The 15,899-nt window shown below is 45.4% G+C and overlaps 1 protein-coding gene and 1 non-coding gene across 3 annotated transcripts; both read right to left on the bottom strand.

Moving 5' to 3' along the window:
- Positions 1-2,200: 2,200 nt before the first annotated feature.
- Champ1 (chromosome alignment maintaining phosphoprotein 1) lies at positions 2,201-14,199 on the bottom strand. 2 transcript variants are annotated; one of them, NM_001363455.1, is made up of 2 exons: positions 14,002-14,199; positions 2,201-6,042 (listed from the first exon to the last, which is right to left on the bottom strand). In NM_001363455.1, the coding sequence occupies exon 2, from the start codon at positions 5,994-5,996 to the stop codon at positions 3,588-3,590; it is 2,409 nt and encodes an 802-aa protein (NP_001350384.1). In that variant the 5' UTR covers positions 5,997-6,042; positions 14,002-14,199; the 3' UTR covers positions 2,201-3,587. The 2 variants fall into 2 exon arrangements, with proteins under 2 accessions (NP_001350384.1, NP_862902.1); NM_181854.2 differs by having other exon boundaries at positions 14,029-14,199.
- LOC115485642 lies at positions 7,614-7,743 on the bottom strand. Its single transcript, XR_003947678.1, has one exon. It is a non-coding gene; the product is annotated as a small nucleolar RNA SNORA3/SNORA45 family (small nucleolar RNA).
- Positions 14,200-15,899: the final 1,700 nt, after the last annotated feature.

Genomic DNA, 15,899 nt, shown 5'->3' with positions numbered 1-15,899 from the left:
TAGGACCATTGCAGTTGCCGCTAAACTCACCCCTTGTTCATTAATAACATGTATGGCTGTTGTACCTCCTTCCCTAAAGCAGTATTGGTTAAGGGTGAGTCTTGATTGGTAGAGTGCTTGCTTAACGTGCACAAGGCCCTGGGTTCAATGCCCAGCATCACATAAACTCTGCATGGTAGTGAATACCTGAAGTCTCAGCATTCACGAGGTAGACTGGAGGACCACAGGTTCAAACTGATCCTCAGCTACATATAAATTCAAGGTCAATGTGGGCTATATGAGACCCTGGCTCCAAAATCAAGCAACTATCAGAAACAGCAAACCTTTTAGTGGTTTGTTTTTCTTTTAACTTTGTTCTTGTATGGTTTTTTTTTTTTTTTTTTTTTTTTTTTGTTTTTCGAGACAGGGTTTCTCTGTGTAGCCCTGGCTGTCCTGGAACGCACTTTGTAGACTAGGCTGGCTTTGAACTCAGAAATCTGCCTGCCTGCCTCTGCCTCCCAAGTGCTGGGATTAAAGGCGTGCCACCATGCCCGGCATCTTGTATGTTTTTTAAGTAGCATAGAGCTACATCTTTTATTAATCCTGTGTTTGTCTGACACTTGGGTACACAGGCCACTTTTTTTGTTGACCAGACCCCCAAGCTACTTCAGTGGTAAATACTCTGTAGAGCCTGGACCTTTCTCATGCTATTGGCAGAGCCATAGGTCACTCAGCATACAGGCAGACTAGGAGCTCAAGATAGAGCTGCCTGAGTGGTTTGCCAACCACAGCAATTCAATCCCAAGGGCTAATTACAATTAGAATTTATCTTGCCCTTAGGCCAGCTGGGGTTAACTTGAGGGCACAGTGACAGGGAATTTACCATGCTGTCAAATGTATATATAAACAGGTAACTACTACACTGGAAATCTTGATTTTAGATCTGGGGCCTGGACCCAAATGAAAACGGGTGCAGTAAGGAAACCACAACAGCTGCTCCGTGGGTGAAAAGGGAAGTTTATTCCAAAGTGCCAAGGCTCACTCCCAGGAAAGCAAGCAGGCAGAGCTACCTGGGAGACTCAGGGTTAAACAGGACTGGGAGAAAGGGAGTTTGTGAGCTGGGCTGGGGCTGGTGAGCAGCAACAGGGAGCTTAGAGGCTAGCCTGGATCTTGACAGGAGGCACCCAAGCCCCCTGTAAATGGGTCATAAGCTGCTCTTGCCAGAGATAAGAGAATGACTCCACTTTTAGCAAGCAGGAACTTTCTTCAAGCCCAGGAGGGAATGGGGCCAGAGCTTGGGAAAAGAACTTTCTTGGGGGACAAGACCCTGTTAGGATGCTTTTTCAGGTATGTTAGTATCCAAGGATGTCACAGACTCCACCCCACAGATGTGGCTACCACTGTTTTCTTCCCGTTGTAGTCCATGAAAACACTGAGTTGAGACGCATTACAACCAGTCTTACAGAGGAAGAAAATAAAGGTGCGCTAAGCCGGTCATATTATTAAGTGGCAGCTGTACAGGAGGCAAAGTCGTTCCATCACATTAGTTAGTTGTTCTTAATACATACAAGGTCTAAAACCAGAGTGGACGGGGCAAGAACAACGGCTTAAATCTCACACTTTAAAACAGAACAGGGTGTAGGCGCCAAACCCAAAGAGCTAAATCTGTGTCTCAGTTGTAGCTGAGACTGGCAACCCGCTGAAATCAAACCACCTTACAGAACTAAGGGGAAACGTGGCTTAGAATGGACTGCTCAACACATGAAAACTAGTCTCTTAGGATGACATTTGGGTATAAGCCACTGAAAATCCCTGCAATTCATCTTGACTTGAGTGGACAGACATTAGTGCAGCACATCCATGTGCCAGAGGGCACTTTCGGGAGTACATTGTGAAGGCTCTGCTCTGGACAATGCTTCAGCCTCTACAGTAAAAACGGAATACACCAATGGGAAGTGGTGGCACACTTGGGCAAGGTGGGTCACTCGTGGTGTGCCTGTGAGGGACATATCTTGGCCCTGGGCGTTTTCCATTCCTCTTCTCTTTCTTCTGGATACCTTGAGGGCAGCAGTGTTTCTCTGCCACACCCTTCCAATCCTTGCCACATGCCTACAAGCCATTGAAACCTACAAAACTAAAATAAGTCTTATTTTAAACTATCTTCCTCAGGCATCATAAGTCTGATTATAATACAATTATAAAAATTAAGTACACATGAAGATGTTATCGTGAAAGCCTTTTTAATTTGGTTGATACACATTTAACAAACTATTAGAATAATCCACAGAGAGATACAAGGTATTTACAATGGCAAAACCATGTGAAACCAAAGCGACATGTCTTTCAGACAGGAATGCTTTTGAGGCAGGGCTTCACTGTGCTGCCCACGGTGAGATACAGTGAGCCCTCATCAATTCAGCTCCCAACCAACCAAGTCGGCATCCAGTGTGGATCGCTGGCTGCCGCACCAGCGCTGTTTATTAACCTTTTACTGTCAATCTGGAAGACTTTGAGCTCCTGCTCATTACTTGGGTCTCAAGCCCCACCCGACAGAAAGCACATAAGACCCAGGGTAGGAGGTACAGACACTAACACGTTTGGCAAGTGAAGACCATCTGTTGATGTGATCAGGCAGGGACGTGAAGGGCAAGACCCCACAAGGAAGACGCCATTGCAAACAACTAGAGGGAAGCGGTGGCCTTAATCATGTGGTCTTCTCAGCCTGCAGAAAATACCAACACTGCTTTGCAAACCCACTCAGTTGTCCTAGCAGCAGAAAACCAGCGGCTCTAAGACTCCAACTCTCTTCAACAGCATTCTCGACTTTCCTAACGCTGTGACCCTTCAATACAGTTCCTCATGTAATGGTGGCCCCTCCAACCATCACATTTTCATTGCTGCTTTATAACTAACTTTGCTATCACCATTATGTAATATCTCTGCTTTCTGTGAAAGGGTCATTCTACCCCCAGGGCGAGAAGTGCCGCTCTGTAACAGCATTAATGATCATCATGAAAGTATTAAAGACTTATAAACTAATTTTACATGAAAAAATAAGATATAAGACATGTTTCAAAAGTACATTTAACAAAATTTTTCTCAAATTTACTTTTCATGCTCAATTCTCATACATTCCACTTTTTTTTTTTAAAGGTATTGGGGATAGAACCCTGGAACTGATAAGTATGCAAAACATGCTAGTCGAGGCTCTACCACTGAGCCCTCATCTAATAAGTTCTATGTTCTGAAATCAGTTACACACACACACATGGTGGAGGACAAAGACTCTGATTAGGTTTAAACTTACTTGTTTATTAAATGGCCTGCCTATTTTCCCCCACTCCTTGTATTATAACAAAAATAAAACTTAAGGAAAATGAGTTATATCCATCTGGAATCTATAACAGAAATGTATTAAGACTTATAAAATAGCCATCCACATAAACAACGGATCATATGAAAAAATAACCAAGTACTTATTTTTTGTAACACTACTTACAGACCAGGATACACCACTACACACATACTGGCTACTGGTCCATCTAGGCTACTCAACAACCTAAGAGTCTGGCAAGCAACACTGTAGAGCAAGGGCCACTGTCTGAAGATCAAATCTGCTGCTCCTCCAATGGCGACTCCAGGGCTTCCATCAGCTTCTTATTCACCTCTTCATTATGCCGGCTCTGACAGTGAGTTAAGTGTTTCTTAAAGCCTCTTGGGAAATTTGATTCAAAATTACAGCGTGGACATTTAAGTAAACTCTGCCCGTGGGCTGCTACGTGGTTTTTAAGAAGAGACTCCAAAAGAAACGCTTTTCCACAAATTGTGCACTTATATGGACTGTGGACATTGTGCTTATTAACCAAGTGGTGCAAGACAGCGCCCTTTTTCATGGCCCGACAGCAACAGATTTTGCAGTAGTATTTCCCTTTCCCACGCTTCATGTACTTTGCGATCTCCTCCTCAGAGATGAAGGCCTCCTTCTCCTCGGTGAACTGAAGCACATTTTTGGCTTGCTCTGTACTACCCATCTCCATTTTGTTCTCTTTGCTAAAATCAATCGATTCCACATCCACCTGTTCCTGATCGCTGCTTGACTCCTGGCCCTTCGTGTCCAACGTGTCTAAATCTGCTCTGATGTATTCACTGCTACTGAGCTCGGCATCCGAGTTCTCCTGGCTGTCCTTCTTGAGCTTCTTTGAAGAAGGAGATAAAGCCTCGTCTAACAGTTTCTTGGGGGTGGCCAGAAGCCCTTCCTGGGCCAGACTATCGCATTTTGCATTATCCACAGCTTCAAGTTGTATCTCCTCACTAAGCTCAGGGGCCTTCTGGGCGTCTGAGAACACAGCGGATTTGGGAAGTTCAGGTAGAAACACGTGCTTCCGGGACTCTGGGAAAAGTGCGCGTTTCCGTGGCTCGGGAGAAGCAGGAAGGACTGCTTTGGTGGGCTCAGGAAACAGTGTGGACTTCCTAGGCTCAGCATCGATAGACAAGACAGGCTTCCATATGTCTGACGCTACCTTCGGTGACTCAGATGAGCCCGAAGCAGTGTGCTTCCTCGTCTCAGAGAAGACGTTAGGTTTCTGAGACTCCATAATGAAGGAAGACTTCCAGAGATCAGGAGGACTACCACAAGAACTTTTCTGGGGCTCAGGGAAATCAAGTGAAGCAGGAGAAGTTTTCCGCTGGTCAGGAGAAACCTTCCAAAGGTCTGGTGAGCTTGAAGGCTTCTTGAGCTCTGGAGAACCTGCTGGACTTCGGATCTCTGGGGAAAGTGGTGGGCCTGGTCTGCGGAGCTCAGGAGACACGGGAGGCACTGCCTTCCAGTGCTCAGGAGACAAGGGAAGGGCTGTCTTCCGGAGTTCAGGTGGGCCAGACTTCCATGACTCTGGAGATGTGGGTGGTGTTTTCCAGGAACCAGATGAGACTGAAGACTTCCAGGATGCAGTGGACATAGATGGGGCAGGTTTCCAAGGCCCAGGTGATACAGAAGGTATTGGTTTCCAAGGTCCAGGAGACATAGGTTGAACAGGTTTAGATGACTTCCACGGTCCTGATGTTGCTGAAGGACTGGATTTCCAAGGCCTAGGAGAACCAGGCGGCCCTGGCTTCCAGGAACCTGGCGACACTGCTGGGGTTGGTCTCCGAGGCTCTGAAGCGATGGCAGGGAATGGCTTCCAAAGTTCAGGAGACTCTGCTGGGGATGGCTTCCTTGGCTCAGGGGAGGCAGTCCTCGCTGGCTTCCGAGACTCTGGAGATGCACTGAGGGATGGTCCCCAAGGTTCAGGGGAAGTGGCCAGTACTGGTGACTCTGGAGACAAAGCTGAAGGGGCAGCCCCTGTGTCTGCAAAGGAAGAGTGCTTTGGGGGTTTGGAGCTGACAAGAGCAGACTTGACTGACTCAGGAGAAGGGCCTCGCTCAGGCTTCTCCAGCTCAGGAAGCTCACAGGGTGGGTCTACACGCTCAGGGCAAGGAACAGGAGCAGCTTTTGAGGCCTCAGCAGGAAGACAAGGGGCTTGGGGCTCGGGCGAAATAAGAGGACCAGCGCCCTGAGGCTCCAGAACTGGAGGACCAGAAGCCTGTGACTCTGGACACAAGCTCGGGCTCGTTTTCTGTGCTTCCATGGGGAGGGCTGGAGTGGGCCTCGCCTCTGCTGGGTCAAAGGCTGGGTTCTGCCGCTCAGGAGGGGAAGGGCTTTTCCCAGACTCGGTGTCTTTGCTCGGCTGCTCTTTCGGCTGCTCACTCCACTTGTCCGAGGCTGCGTGTCTGGCCGTGATGTGATAGTACACATTGGCGTACAGCTTGCTGGTGAAGAAGCACTTATGGCAATGGAAGAGCTTTGCACTCTTCTGGTAAAAGATGAGCTTGCCCAGGCCCCCGGCATCCATATCATCACAGAACTCAGGATGAATGGAGCCCATGTGGAGCTGCACATTCTCATAATCGGTGCCTCTGAAACTGCAGTGCCCACACTCCAGGCTTAGCGCTGGTTTCCTCAATTCCTGACACACTTCCATCTTCTGTCACACGCCGTAGAACTGCACTTGAAAGACTTCAACAGTGCTGCAACAGAGAAAGAAGTTATTTCCAAAGGACTCTGTGCTGAACACAATACTGTACTTGCATAGTTGTGAGCCCGGAATGGCATATGCTTTACTAAAAATGTCTACAAGATTTCTGAGAAAAGGGAGACTAACTCTGGCTGAGCACAGCACTTGGAGTTTTATTTGGGGCCTCTCAGGTAACTCTAAGGCTGTCGCTCAAGCACACCCTCTTCATTCCTGCGGGAAGACATAGCCGTACCTTCCCAGACACTGACTGACTCGCTCTAGCCCAGGGCCAGGACTATCAGTTTCTCAAGAATCAACTCCCACTACTTACTGTAGCCTTACACTTAGGCCCTAAGATCTTCAATCAACAAGCTGTCCACACACAGAGCTGATGCATATCTAGGTGACTTAAATCTAGGAAGAAACTTTAGATCCTTTCCAGGAAATTATTAAGTCTAGCTATGGAAAGATTGCAACATGATCCTGGCCTTATTTTCTATCAACTTTTGGAATATTTTAACCACTCTTAGAATAAAAACAGAGAAGCTGTCAAAAGGGCCTTTCTGAGCCTACAGCTCTTCAGGGTGTCTCACAGACATCAGGCATGGAGGATACATTTTTAGCAAGTTTTTTTTTTTTTTTTTTTTTTCATTGTAACCAGTGTTACTGAGGAACTAACTGTTCTGGCCATATACAAGCACAGAGCATTTTACACATATGGCTCACATTCAACCTATGCCCACGTGCTATAGAGAGTAAGCATAAAACTCCCTTCTACTTTTTTATATGAGAGTATTTCTATAGAAAATAGTAAATTACTACTTGGCTCAAAGGCTGTTTGGATTTTAAAATATACCATGAGTACAGGTGAGAAAGATTCCCCCAACTCCTCAAAACTGAGTAAAACTCCTTGCTACACGGGAAGACTCTCACTCCTGCTGTTTAACGGTGTTTCCTTTTATCCTATGAGTTCGTTTATTTTTTTTGAAAGGCAGGCTTTTGATAGGTAGCACAGTTAACCTGCTCCTTACCATGCAGCCCAAGGTGCGTACAGCACCATACCCAGCTTTACTGTGTTGTTCTTTCATGAGAAAGACTGAACAATTTCCCTACTAGCCTTTTGTCTTTTTAAAAATTAGGTATTGGTTCATTTTCTATATCTACCTTTCTTAGTTGTAAACTTTAATATATAATTACAAAGAGAACAGTCCTTATCTAAAATATTTTCCAGCTTATTATTTATCTCATTAACTTTATAGTATCTAACCACAAATGGTTTTTATAAAACACACACTGGTTTACATACAAAATTTAAAACATAAGGCTTAGAATCTGGGTTTCTAAGTGATGCTTTTTTCCCCAACCATCTTCAGAGCCTCACTCCGAGTAAGCTTATCTTTGTAGTCGTCTACTAGTGAGTGTAAATGTTCACTCTTGGGAACACTGACACAGCAGGCACCAGATATAATTTTCAAAGCAGAAGTCAGGTCACTAACTAGCACCCCCTCTCTTTAAAGGGTTCCCTAAAGAAATAGGGCTGACAAAAGCCAACGTAACTTTGAATGGGTTAACCTGACATATGTCGGATGTCACTAACCTGGTGACTGACTGTGCCAGAAAGTCCACAGCCAGTGAATAAGGTCAGCAGTTATTCTTCGAGGACTCTAGCACACTAAGGCAACAAGCAATACCAGAGCGTGACTCTAGCCTCGGACTAAGTGATGCTTTTTGTGAGCCCAGGGTCTCATTATGTAGCAGTTTGGCCTGCTTCCCAAACTCTTGATTCACCTGCCTGGGCCTCCCATATGCTAGGATTACAAGCACAGCACCTCACATGCCTTCTTACCCCGCTATTTTTTAATCATTTAGTATGTTTTTCTAATGTTGGTCATATCATACTTTCTAACACTCCCATCCTTTGGTTTGTTGTTTTTCATTTTAGTTTACTTTCAATTTTTAATTTTTTTAAAAAAAACTTACCATAAAACTTTCATAGATATGGACATAATCCTGTGTCAGGCCCCCACCAAATTCATGACTTTTTCTTTAATTATTACTCTTCTCTCCCCCTTCCCCATACCTGTGGAGCTCATTTAGTGTTCCTTGTATGTATGTTTTTAGGGCTAGCCGCTCCATCGTGGATAAGCAATTAGGGGGTTAATCCCCAGGAAAGCTGATTCTCTCTCAGCGCCTGTCTAGAACTCTTCATCTGGGAGTTGGGTTTCTGAGATTTCCCCAATCCACGCTGTAGCTTAGTTTTGGCAGTGCTGTGAGTTGAATGCAGCGCCTTGCAAGTGCTGGTAGATGCTCAGCCCTAAGCTCCATCCTTAGCAACAGTAAATTTGCATCTTTAATCTACCTTTAGAAGGACAGAGAAATCTAGCCTGTCCTTTTTACCCAAAATCAGCGGTTTCAACCCTAGACTAGAAAACCCCTTTCTGTCAGGAGTAGTGACACACACTTTTAACCCTGCACTTGGGAGGCAGAGGCAGGCGGATTTCTGAGTTCGAGGCCAGCCTGGTCTACAAAGTGAGTTCCAGGACAGCCAGGGCTATACATAGAAACTCTGTCTCGAAAAACCAAACAAAAACAAACAAACCCCCTTTCTTTGCTTACTATGCAATGTTGCGTTTAATATTTACTAAGTTTTATGTTTATTCTGAACTCTGGTTTTTCTCTCCCTATTTCTCACCACTTTCACTGCCCACTCTGGCATGCTAGCTCCTCCACACAGGAACCAGTAACTGATAAAACTGTAGCCATTACACACAGTAAACTCAGTCATTGCAAAATCTTCTCTTCACTGTCAAGGGAAGTGATATATGCCTGCAGACTGGCAGGGCTGGCCATTCAGGAAGCTAAGAGCAAGAGGCTCACTTGAACCTAAGAGTGAGTGTTGAGACTAGCCTGAGAAACACAGTAAGACTGTGTCTCTAAAAATAAATCTTACTTCCCATTAAAGGATAACTCTACTACTTAGTGCTACATCCATTCCAGTAGTGACAAGCACAACAGGTCCCCGAAAACCTGGGCACTGTCCCGAGGCAAAAAAGTTCACGGAAACTTAGTCTCCTGGAATTGTGGCATCCTGTATAACGAATACTCCAATGTCCTTGCTTTAGTTGGTAAACGGATCTGTGTGCTTTCCCTTAATATTGCTTTATTATAAGTGCCTCTATTTGACATATAGCTAAGTTAGATTCTAGGCAGTCCTTGATCCGACCTTGGGCATGGATAGCTAAGTCACTGCCCTACACAGAAATTTACCATTATCTAGGAAGAAGGAAGTTTGTGACCTAAAGAGGAACCAGAGTAGATACTTAGAACTATAGATAGCTGAGTTATACCCATACACAGTATTTACAATGGCCTAGGGGGAAGGTGGACTATACAATAGACTAGAGTAGGAGCTATGGCAAGGGCCCTTGCCCCTGGCTTCTAAGATTAAGTGGACCTTAGGTAGAGCTGTTTTTGATCCCAGTTGTTAACATTGAATTTTATCCCAGTTGGTTCCTGCCAGTCCTTCCATGTTTGAATTCCTGTTTTGTGTAAGAATCCAGTAACCTCATTGTACCTTGCCAGCGTGTCACCTAACTTCCCTATTTTCATCTGTATTAAAAAGTATGATGCTCGGGCTGGTGAGATGGCTCAGTGGGTAAGAGCACCCGACTGCTCTTCCGAAGGTCCAGAGTTCAAATCCCAGCAACCACATGGTGGCTCACAACCATCCGTAACAAGATCTGACTCCCTCTTCTGGTGTGTCTGAAGACAGCTACAGTGTACTTACATATAATAATAAATAAATCTTAAAAAAAAAAAGTATGATGCTCATTTTGACAAATTACATTCAGATCCACACTCCCTTGTGTCGAGTCTGTTTGTCACTCCACTTTCCCTGACTTCTTTGCCCACCTGTAACCGGAACCCTTTTGCCCGTGGATCGAGAACCCAAGTGAGGTTTGTCTGGGACAATTTAGCAAAAGTACTGGCCACTGCTGAACACATGTATGATGGAGGCAATGGTGCAACCATACTCACATTCTTTCTGAGCCCTCAGTGAGCAGCACAGATTGCAGCTTCTAAAAATTACAGGATCACCCTTATTTCAAAATCAGTGAACACAAGAATAACATTTTAAATTCTGTAAGTCCTATTTTATTAGGACTTATATATTAAATATATTATATATTATATAATACATTATTACTAGTATTGCTGTTTTGTCTCACTAGGTACCCAGGACTGTCCTGGAGCTTGCCATGTAGACCAGGCTGGCCTTGAACTCATGGGACTCTCCCTTCTTCTGGTTCTCAAGAGATGGAACTAAAGAAAGGTGGTTTTTTTCCTCTGTACAGTCCATTTTGTTACCCAACAGGCAACCCATCCACCCTTTAGAGGGGTCACCCTAAAGCACAGGCAGTCCTTCCTTTCAATTCCCTCAAACCTAGTCAGATGCATAGTCAGCATCCTAGTTACCCCAGACAGCTCAGCTCTCATAGAGCCAGGTTCACCCCTGTAGCCCTTTCCTGTCCCTGGCACTGTGTGCTCAGAAAGTACTTGATCAGTCCTCAGATTGCTCTGTGACGACGCAGACTTTATAAGCAAAGGAGACCTGTGTGCTCGTGTCAAGACATCAAGAGCTGGAAAGGGGGTGAGAAGCCCAAGGTCATCCTCAGCTGCACACTGTGTTCCAGGCCTGGGACACAGAAAAGCTGTCTCAGAAATAAAGCACCAAAAACCCCAGCTGAGAAAACTCAGCCCTAACAGGATCTGCTTAACATCAGGCAAAAAAGCAGAGCCTGGCAAAGGACAGACGCAGACACAGCAGAGGAAAGCCAGCACAATCAGCTGAGGACCCCTAGCGAGCATCTGTAATCCACACATCAACTGCATCAACTGTAGGGCAGCCCTACAGTTTCCAAGAATGCTCTGTTGAGTGTGTGCTGCTACTGAGATGAAAGTGAATAAATAATAAATAAATGAAAAACAAACAAACAAACTTGCAGGTAGATCGCCCACCTCATTCTGCCAAGGGGAGATTACAGGTGTGTACCACCATGTCAAGTAATCCATTACAGCTATCTTACTATTAAACTTTTTTTTTTAATTCTTTTTTTTTTTTTTTTGTTTTTTGTTTTTTTAAGATAGTGCTTCTCCATGTAGCCCTAAATATCCTGGAACTCTCTCTGTACACCAGGCTGGCCTTGAACTCAGAGATCTGCCTGTCTCTGCCTCCCAAAGCATATGCCGCCACCACCACCCAGTAGATAAAAATACTTTTAAGGGTCTTTGTAAGAGGTGTAGTTTAATGGAATTGCACTTGCCTGGCATGGGTAAGGCCAAGGGCCTGACTCAATTATTAGCAATAGAAAGAATGGAGGCAGGGTATCGGAGCAAGCTGGGAAAATACGTAAAGCACACCATGTTGACAAGCAGTATTTAAACATTATCACTTATGAATATCAATATGTCACAAAGGGAAACTATGGGTAATACAGAAAAGTCTTACTTTTTTAGATTTATTTATGTGTGAGTATTTTGAACACATTTATGTCTGTGCACAGTGTGTGCCTGGTGCTCATGAAGGTCAGAAGAGGGCATTGGATTCCTTCAACTGAGGCTACAGACGATTGTGAGCCACCAAGTAGGTGGTGAGAATTAAACCTGGGTTCTCTACAGCAACAAAAAGATCTCTTAGCGGCTGAGCCAGCTCTCCAGCCCCAGAACATTTTATAAAATGCTTTATCATGAATTGGAACAAAGTGTTTGTCAGCAGTACCACACACTGAGAAGCTAGCAATCAATACAAGACCAGAAGGACTAAGAGCTCAACCTCTTTGTTTTACAATAGAGAAAAATGCTCAGAGTAACTCTTCTTTTCAAATTTTATAAGCATTTTTGAGGTTTTTCTTTTCAATTAAAAAAAATAGTTTTCATACAGTATAGTCTGATCACTTCCTATCCCTCACTCTTCCCAGATCCTTCCCACCAACCCAAGTCCATGCCCTTTCTTGAAAGTAATTCTTCAAGGGCTTGACTCTTGAGTCTTTGCTGAACAATGTGCCTAGACTCCAGTGTGGATTCCAGCACTTCTAACACTAACTGTAAAAAGACTCTAAAAGTCTGCGCGCTGGTCCCTGGTGCACTCTGGCATCCGCACCTACTCCCTCCCACTTTCTTCCTGGAGACCTAATACTAGTTATGGACAGTCCTGCTTTGTTTCTTGACACAGGGTCTCTAGGCCGTCCTAGCTGTCCTGGAACTCATCATGTAGACCAGGCTGGCCTCCAACTCACAGAGCACCACTTTCCCCTGCCTCCCGAGTTCTTGGACGAAAGGCATCGAGTCACCATACCTGGTCTTGATAGTCCCTTAAAAATACACTTTGATATATGTTTTATGTTAAAACTCCAACACAGAACATGTGTGAGCTTAGTGGATATGTAAGCTACACTAGTTGCCAACTTAACACACCTGGGATACAGGAACCTCACCTGAAGAACTGTCTCCATCATAGTGATTTAATAGGCATCTGTGGAGCATTTTCTTGATTTATGATTGATGTGGGAAGCACAGCCCACGGTAGCAGGTACTGTCCCTAGGTGTGTAGGCCTTTGCTGTATAAGAAAGGGAACTGAATTGTGAGTTTGGGAACAAGCTAGAACACAGCTCTACTCTGTGTTTTCTGCTTGAGTTCCTGCCCTTAATTCCCTCAACAATGGACTATAACCTGTAAGATGAGATTGATCCTTTCCTCCCCACAGGTGTTTTTTGATCACAGCAACAGAAAGCAACCTAGGATGTTGGCACTATTAGTCTACGTATATACTAATAAGACTGTTCTTTCTTTTTTTAAAAAAAGATTCATTATTATACATAAGTACACTGTAGCTGTCTTCAGACACCCCAGAAGAGGGCATCAGATCTCATTACAGATGGTTGTGAGCCACCATGTGGTTGCTGGGATTTGAACTCAGGACCTTTGGAAGAGCAGTCAGACCTCTTAACCATTGAGTGATCTCTCCAGCCCAAGACTGTTTTTTCTTATTATTATTTTATTATATATAAGTACACTGTAGCTGTCTTACAAATGGTTGTGAGCCACCACGTGGTCACTGGGATCTGAACTCAGGGCCTTTGGAAGAGCAGTCAGTGCTCCCAACCACTGAGCCACCATCTCTCCAGCCCATAAGACTGTTCTTTATGAATAGCCTTTTTTTTTAAGGTTATACATTTTTGACTGGTTGTTTTTCTTTAAAAACTACAACAACAACAACACAAAGCACAAATAACCCTTACGTTTCTACACGTTTTCCAATTCCATTAACAACTTGTGTTGATCAGTGAGCTAATTTGTAACAAGTGTCACTTTTTTGTTCCCAAGTCCTGGGATGGAACCCAAGGCCTCACTCTTGCTAAGCACGGGCTCACCATCGAGCCGCAGCGTCAGCCTAATTTAGGAGATCCACAGTTTACAGGAGAGACAGTGCATGGCCACGTGTGTGCCACTAACAGTGTAGCTAATGGCTCTGAGTTCCTTGTGTTCTTGACAAGCAAGATCCGTTGACCTGGGGGTAGAACTTCTGGGCACCGAGCGATCTTTAGATTAATTAAATGTTTGGGAATACTAGATTGGCACCGGTTTACACTCCACAGTCAAGTGCCAAAGCGCTGGCCCTTTCTCGGGAAAACACCCCGCTAGGCTGCAGCCATCCATCCGAAAGGGTACCTGGGCGAGGCTAAGCCCGGATACGGTCCACGTCCAGAGACCTTCGGAGCCTCGGGACAGCAGCCCTAAAGCAGATTCCAGACCGATACCGCCCCCTCCCATCCTGTGCGCCGCCACGCAAGAAAAACACAAGGCTGGCCCCGGAGGCGGAGAGCAAGGATGAGGCCACCGGGCGCTCCGGCCTCCAGGCCGCGCCAAGCGCACCACGGCGCCCGCCCTCCCGCCGAACCCTGCAGCCCGTACCGAGGCGCCCGCCCGCCCGCTCCTCACCATCCGGCGAGGCGTCCTGAAGTGAAGAGGAGGAAACGCCCACAGGAAACTCTGGGCTGGCTGTGCGGCCTCGGGAATGGCGGCTGGACGCAGGACCAGCCGGGAAGTACCGCGCGCTCGCACCGGAAGTGCCGTCGCGTGCCTCCGGGTCGCCCCCTTCCCCCGGCCCCTAAGGTTCCCAGCTGGGCTGTGCCGGAGGAAGCAAGGGCCCAGCCCCAGGCCTGGGCTTCTGTCTCTTTGCTTAACCCCTCTTTTGATTGTTTGGGTTTTTTGTTTGTTTGTTTGTTTGGTAGGTTCGTTTTGATTATTTTTGTCTTTTGATTTGTTCCTTCCTAATAAGGATGCGTTCATTCATTCATTCCAATAAGACATACTGTCTAAACTAGAAATACAAGGCAAATACAAAGCTTTTCGAAGGCAGTAAACAGGTTTCATGTCTCCAAACACAAAACTCTAAAAATTGGCTTCAATTGCAATTGAAATGTATTCACTTTTAGTTTTAGTATTAGTCTGTTTGCTTTGAAAGATTGTGAGGACCTAGTTTACCTTACTTTATACACCTATGTAATTTCTTAAGCTTTTGCCTTTTTGTTGTTATTGGTGGTGGTAGTGGTTTGATTCCTTGCATTTTGGACTTGAATGATGATAGAAATGAACCCAGGGCCACCTTATTTAAGCATCCCACGCTGTCTGACACATAACACATTAGTGACTTTGTTTTTTTTTAAGACCGTCTCTCCCTATGTAGCCCTGATATCCACCTGTCTCTGCCTCCTTTCAGGTGCTGGGCTCAAAGGCACGAGCCACCACAAGCATTCCTAACCCACTTTTGGGAATCCATGACCGTTTGCACCAACAGTCACTGTCTAAGAGTCAGCAAGCACACTTCTTGATCCCAAGTGCTGGGATTAAAGGTGAGTGCCGCTAGGCATGGTGGTGCACGCCTTTAATCCCAGCACTCGGGAGGTAGAGGCAGGCAGATTTCTGAGTTTGAGGCCAGCCTGGTCTACAAAGTGAGTTCCAGGACAGCCAGGGCTATACAGAGAAACCCTGTCTAGAAAAACAAAAAAAATCAAACAAACAAAAAAAAAAATGAGTGCCACCACTGCCCAACTTGTTTTCAATTTTTGAGGTGCTGGAAGTCTAACCCTTGTTATTCTAAGTGAGGATGTTTGGCACCTTCAAGGAACTTAGGGGAGGAAAGGGTTTACTTTATAAGATACTGAGGAAACTCAAGGCAGGAACCTTGAGTAAGCAGAGACCTTGGTGCTATTCCTAGCTGGCTTTCTTCTAGATGGCTTGTTACCTTCCTTATACAGCCTAGGCCCACCTGCCCAGGTACGGAACAGCCCCCAGTGTGTGGGGGTCTCCCCACATAAGTTAGCAATCAAGAAAATGCTCCACAAAAATGCCCACTAGTGCTCTTACACTCTTGCCTCTCTTGCCTCTCGCCCCCTTGTTCCTCATCTCTCCCCATTCCCTTCCCCTTTCTCTCCATATGTTCATGGCTGGCCTCTGCTTCTCTGCTCTCTCCTTCTCTCTGCCTCTCTCTGCCTCTGCTACCCTCTTAACTCCCCTCCCCATGCCCTGAATAAACTCTATTCTATACTAAAAAAAAAAATGTCCAATAGTCAATCTGATGCAGAAAATCCCTCTGTTGAGGCTCTCTACAGATATCCTAGTGCTCTGAAGAATAAGGCCAGGGCCCCAGGCTGACAGCATCTGATGCTGAGTCCTGAGGCAGGTCTGAGGAATCTAGCAAGTGCCCAGAAGGCACCAGAACTGCTTCTGGCTGGAGAACCCCATTGTGAGAATTATACTGTAGTGGACAGATGATTTTGCTTGTTAAGGTTCTGTTGCATATTAAGCCA

This window comes from Mus musculus, chromosome 8 (genome assembly GCF_000001635.26).
Source record: "Mus musculus strain C57BL/6J chromosome 8, GRCm38.p6 C57BL/6J".
In the NCBI taxonomy this organism is placed as follows: domain Eukaryota; kingdom Metazoa; phylum Chordata; class Mammalia; order Rodentia; family Muridae; genus Mus; species Mus musculus.
This window is presented reverse-complemented; position numbering and strand designations above follow the sequence as displayed.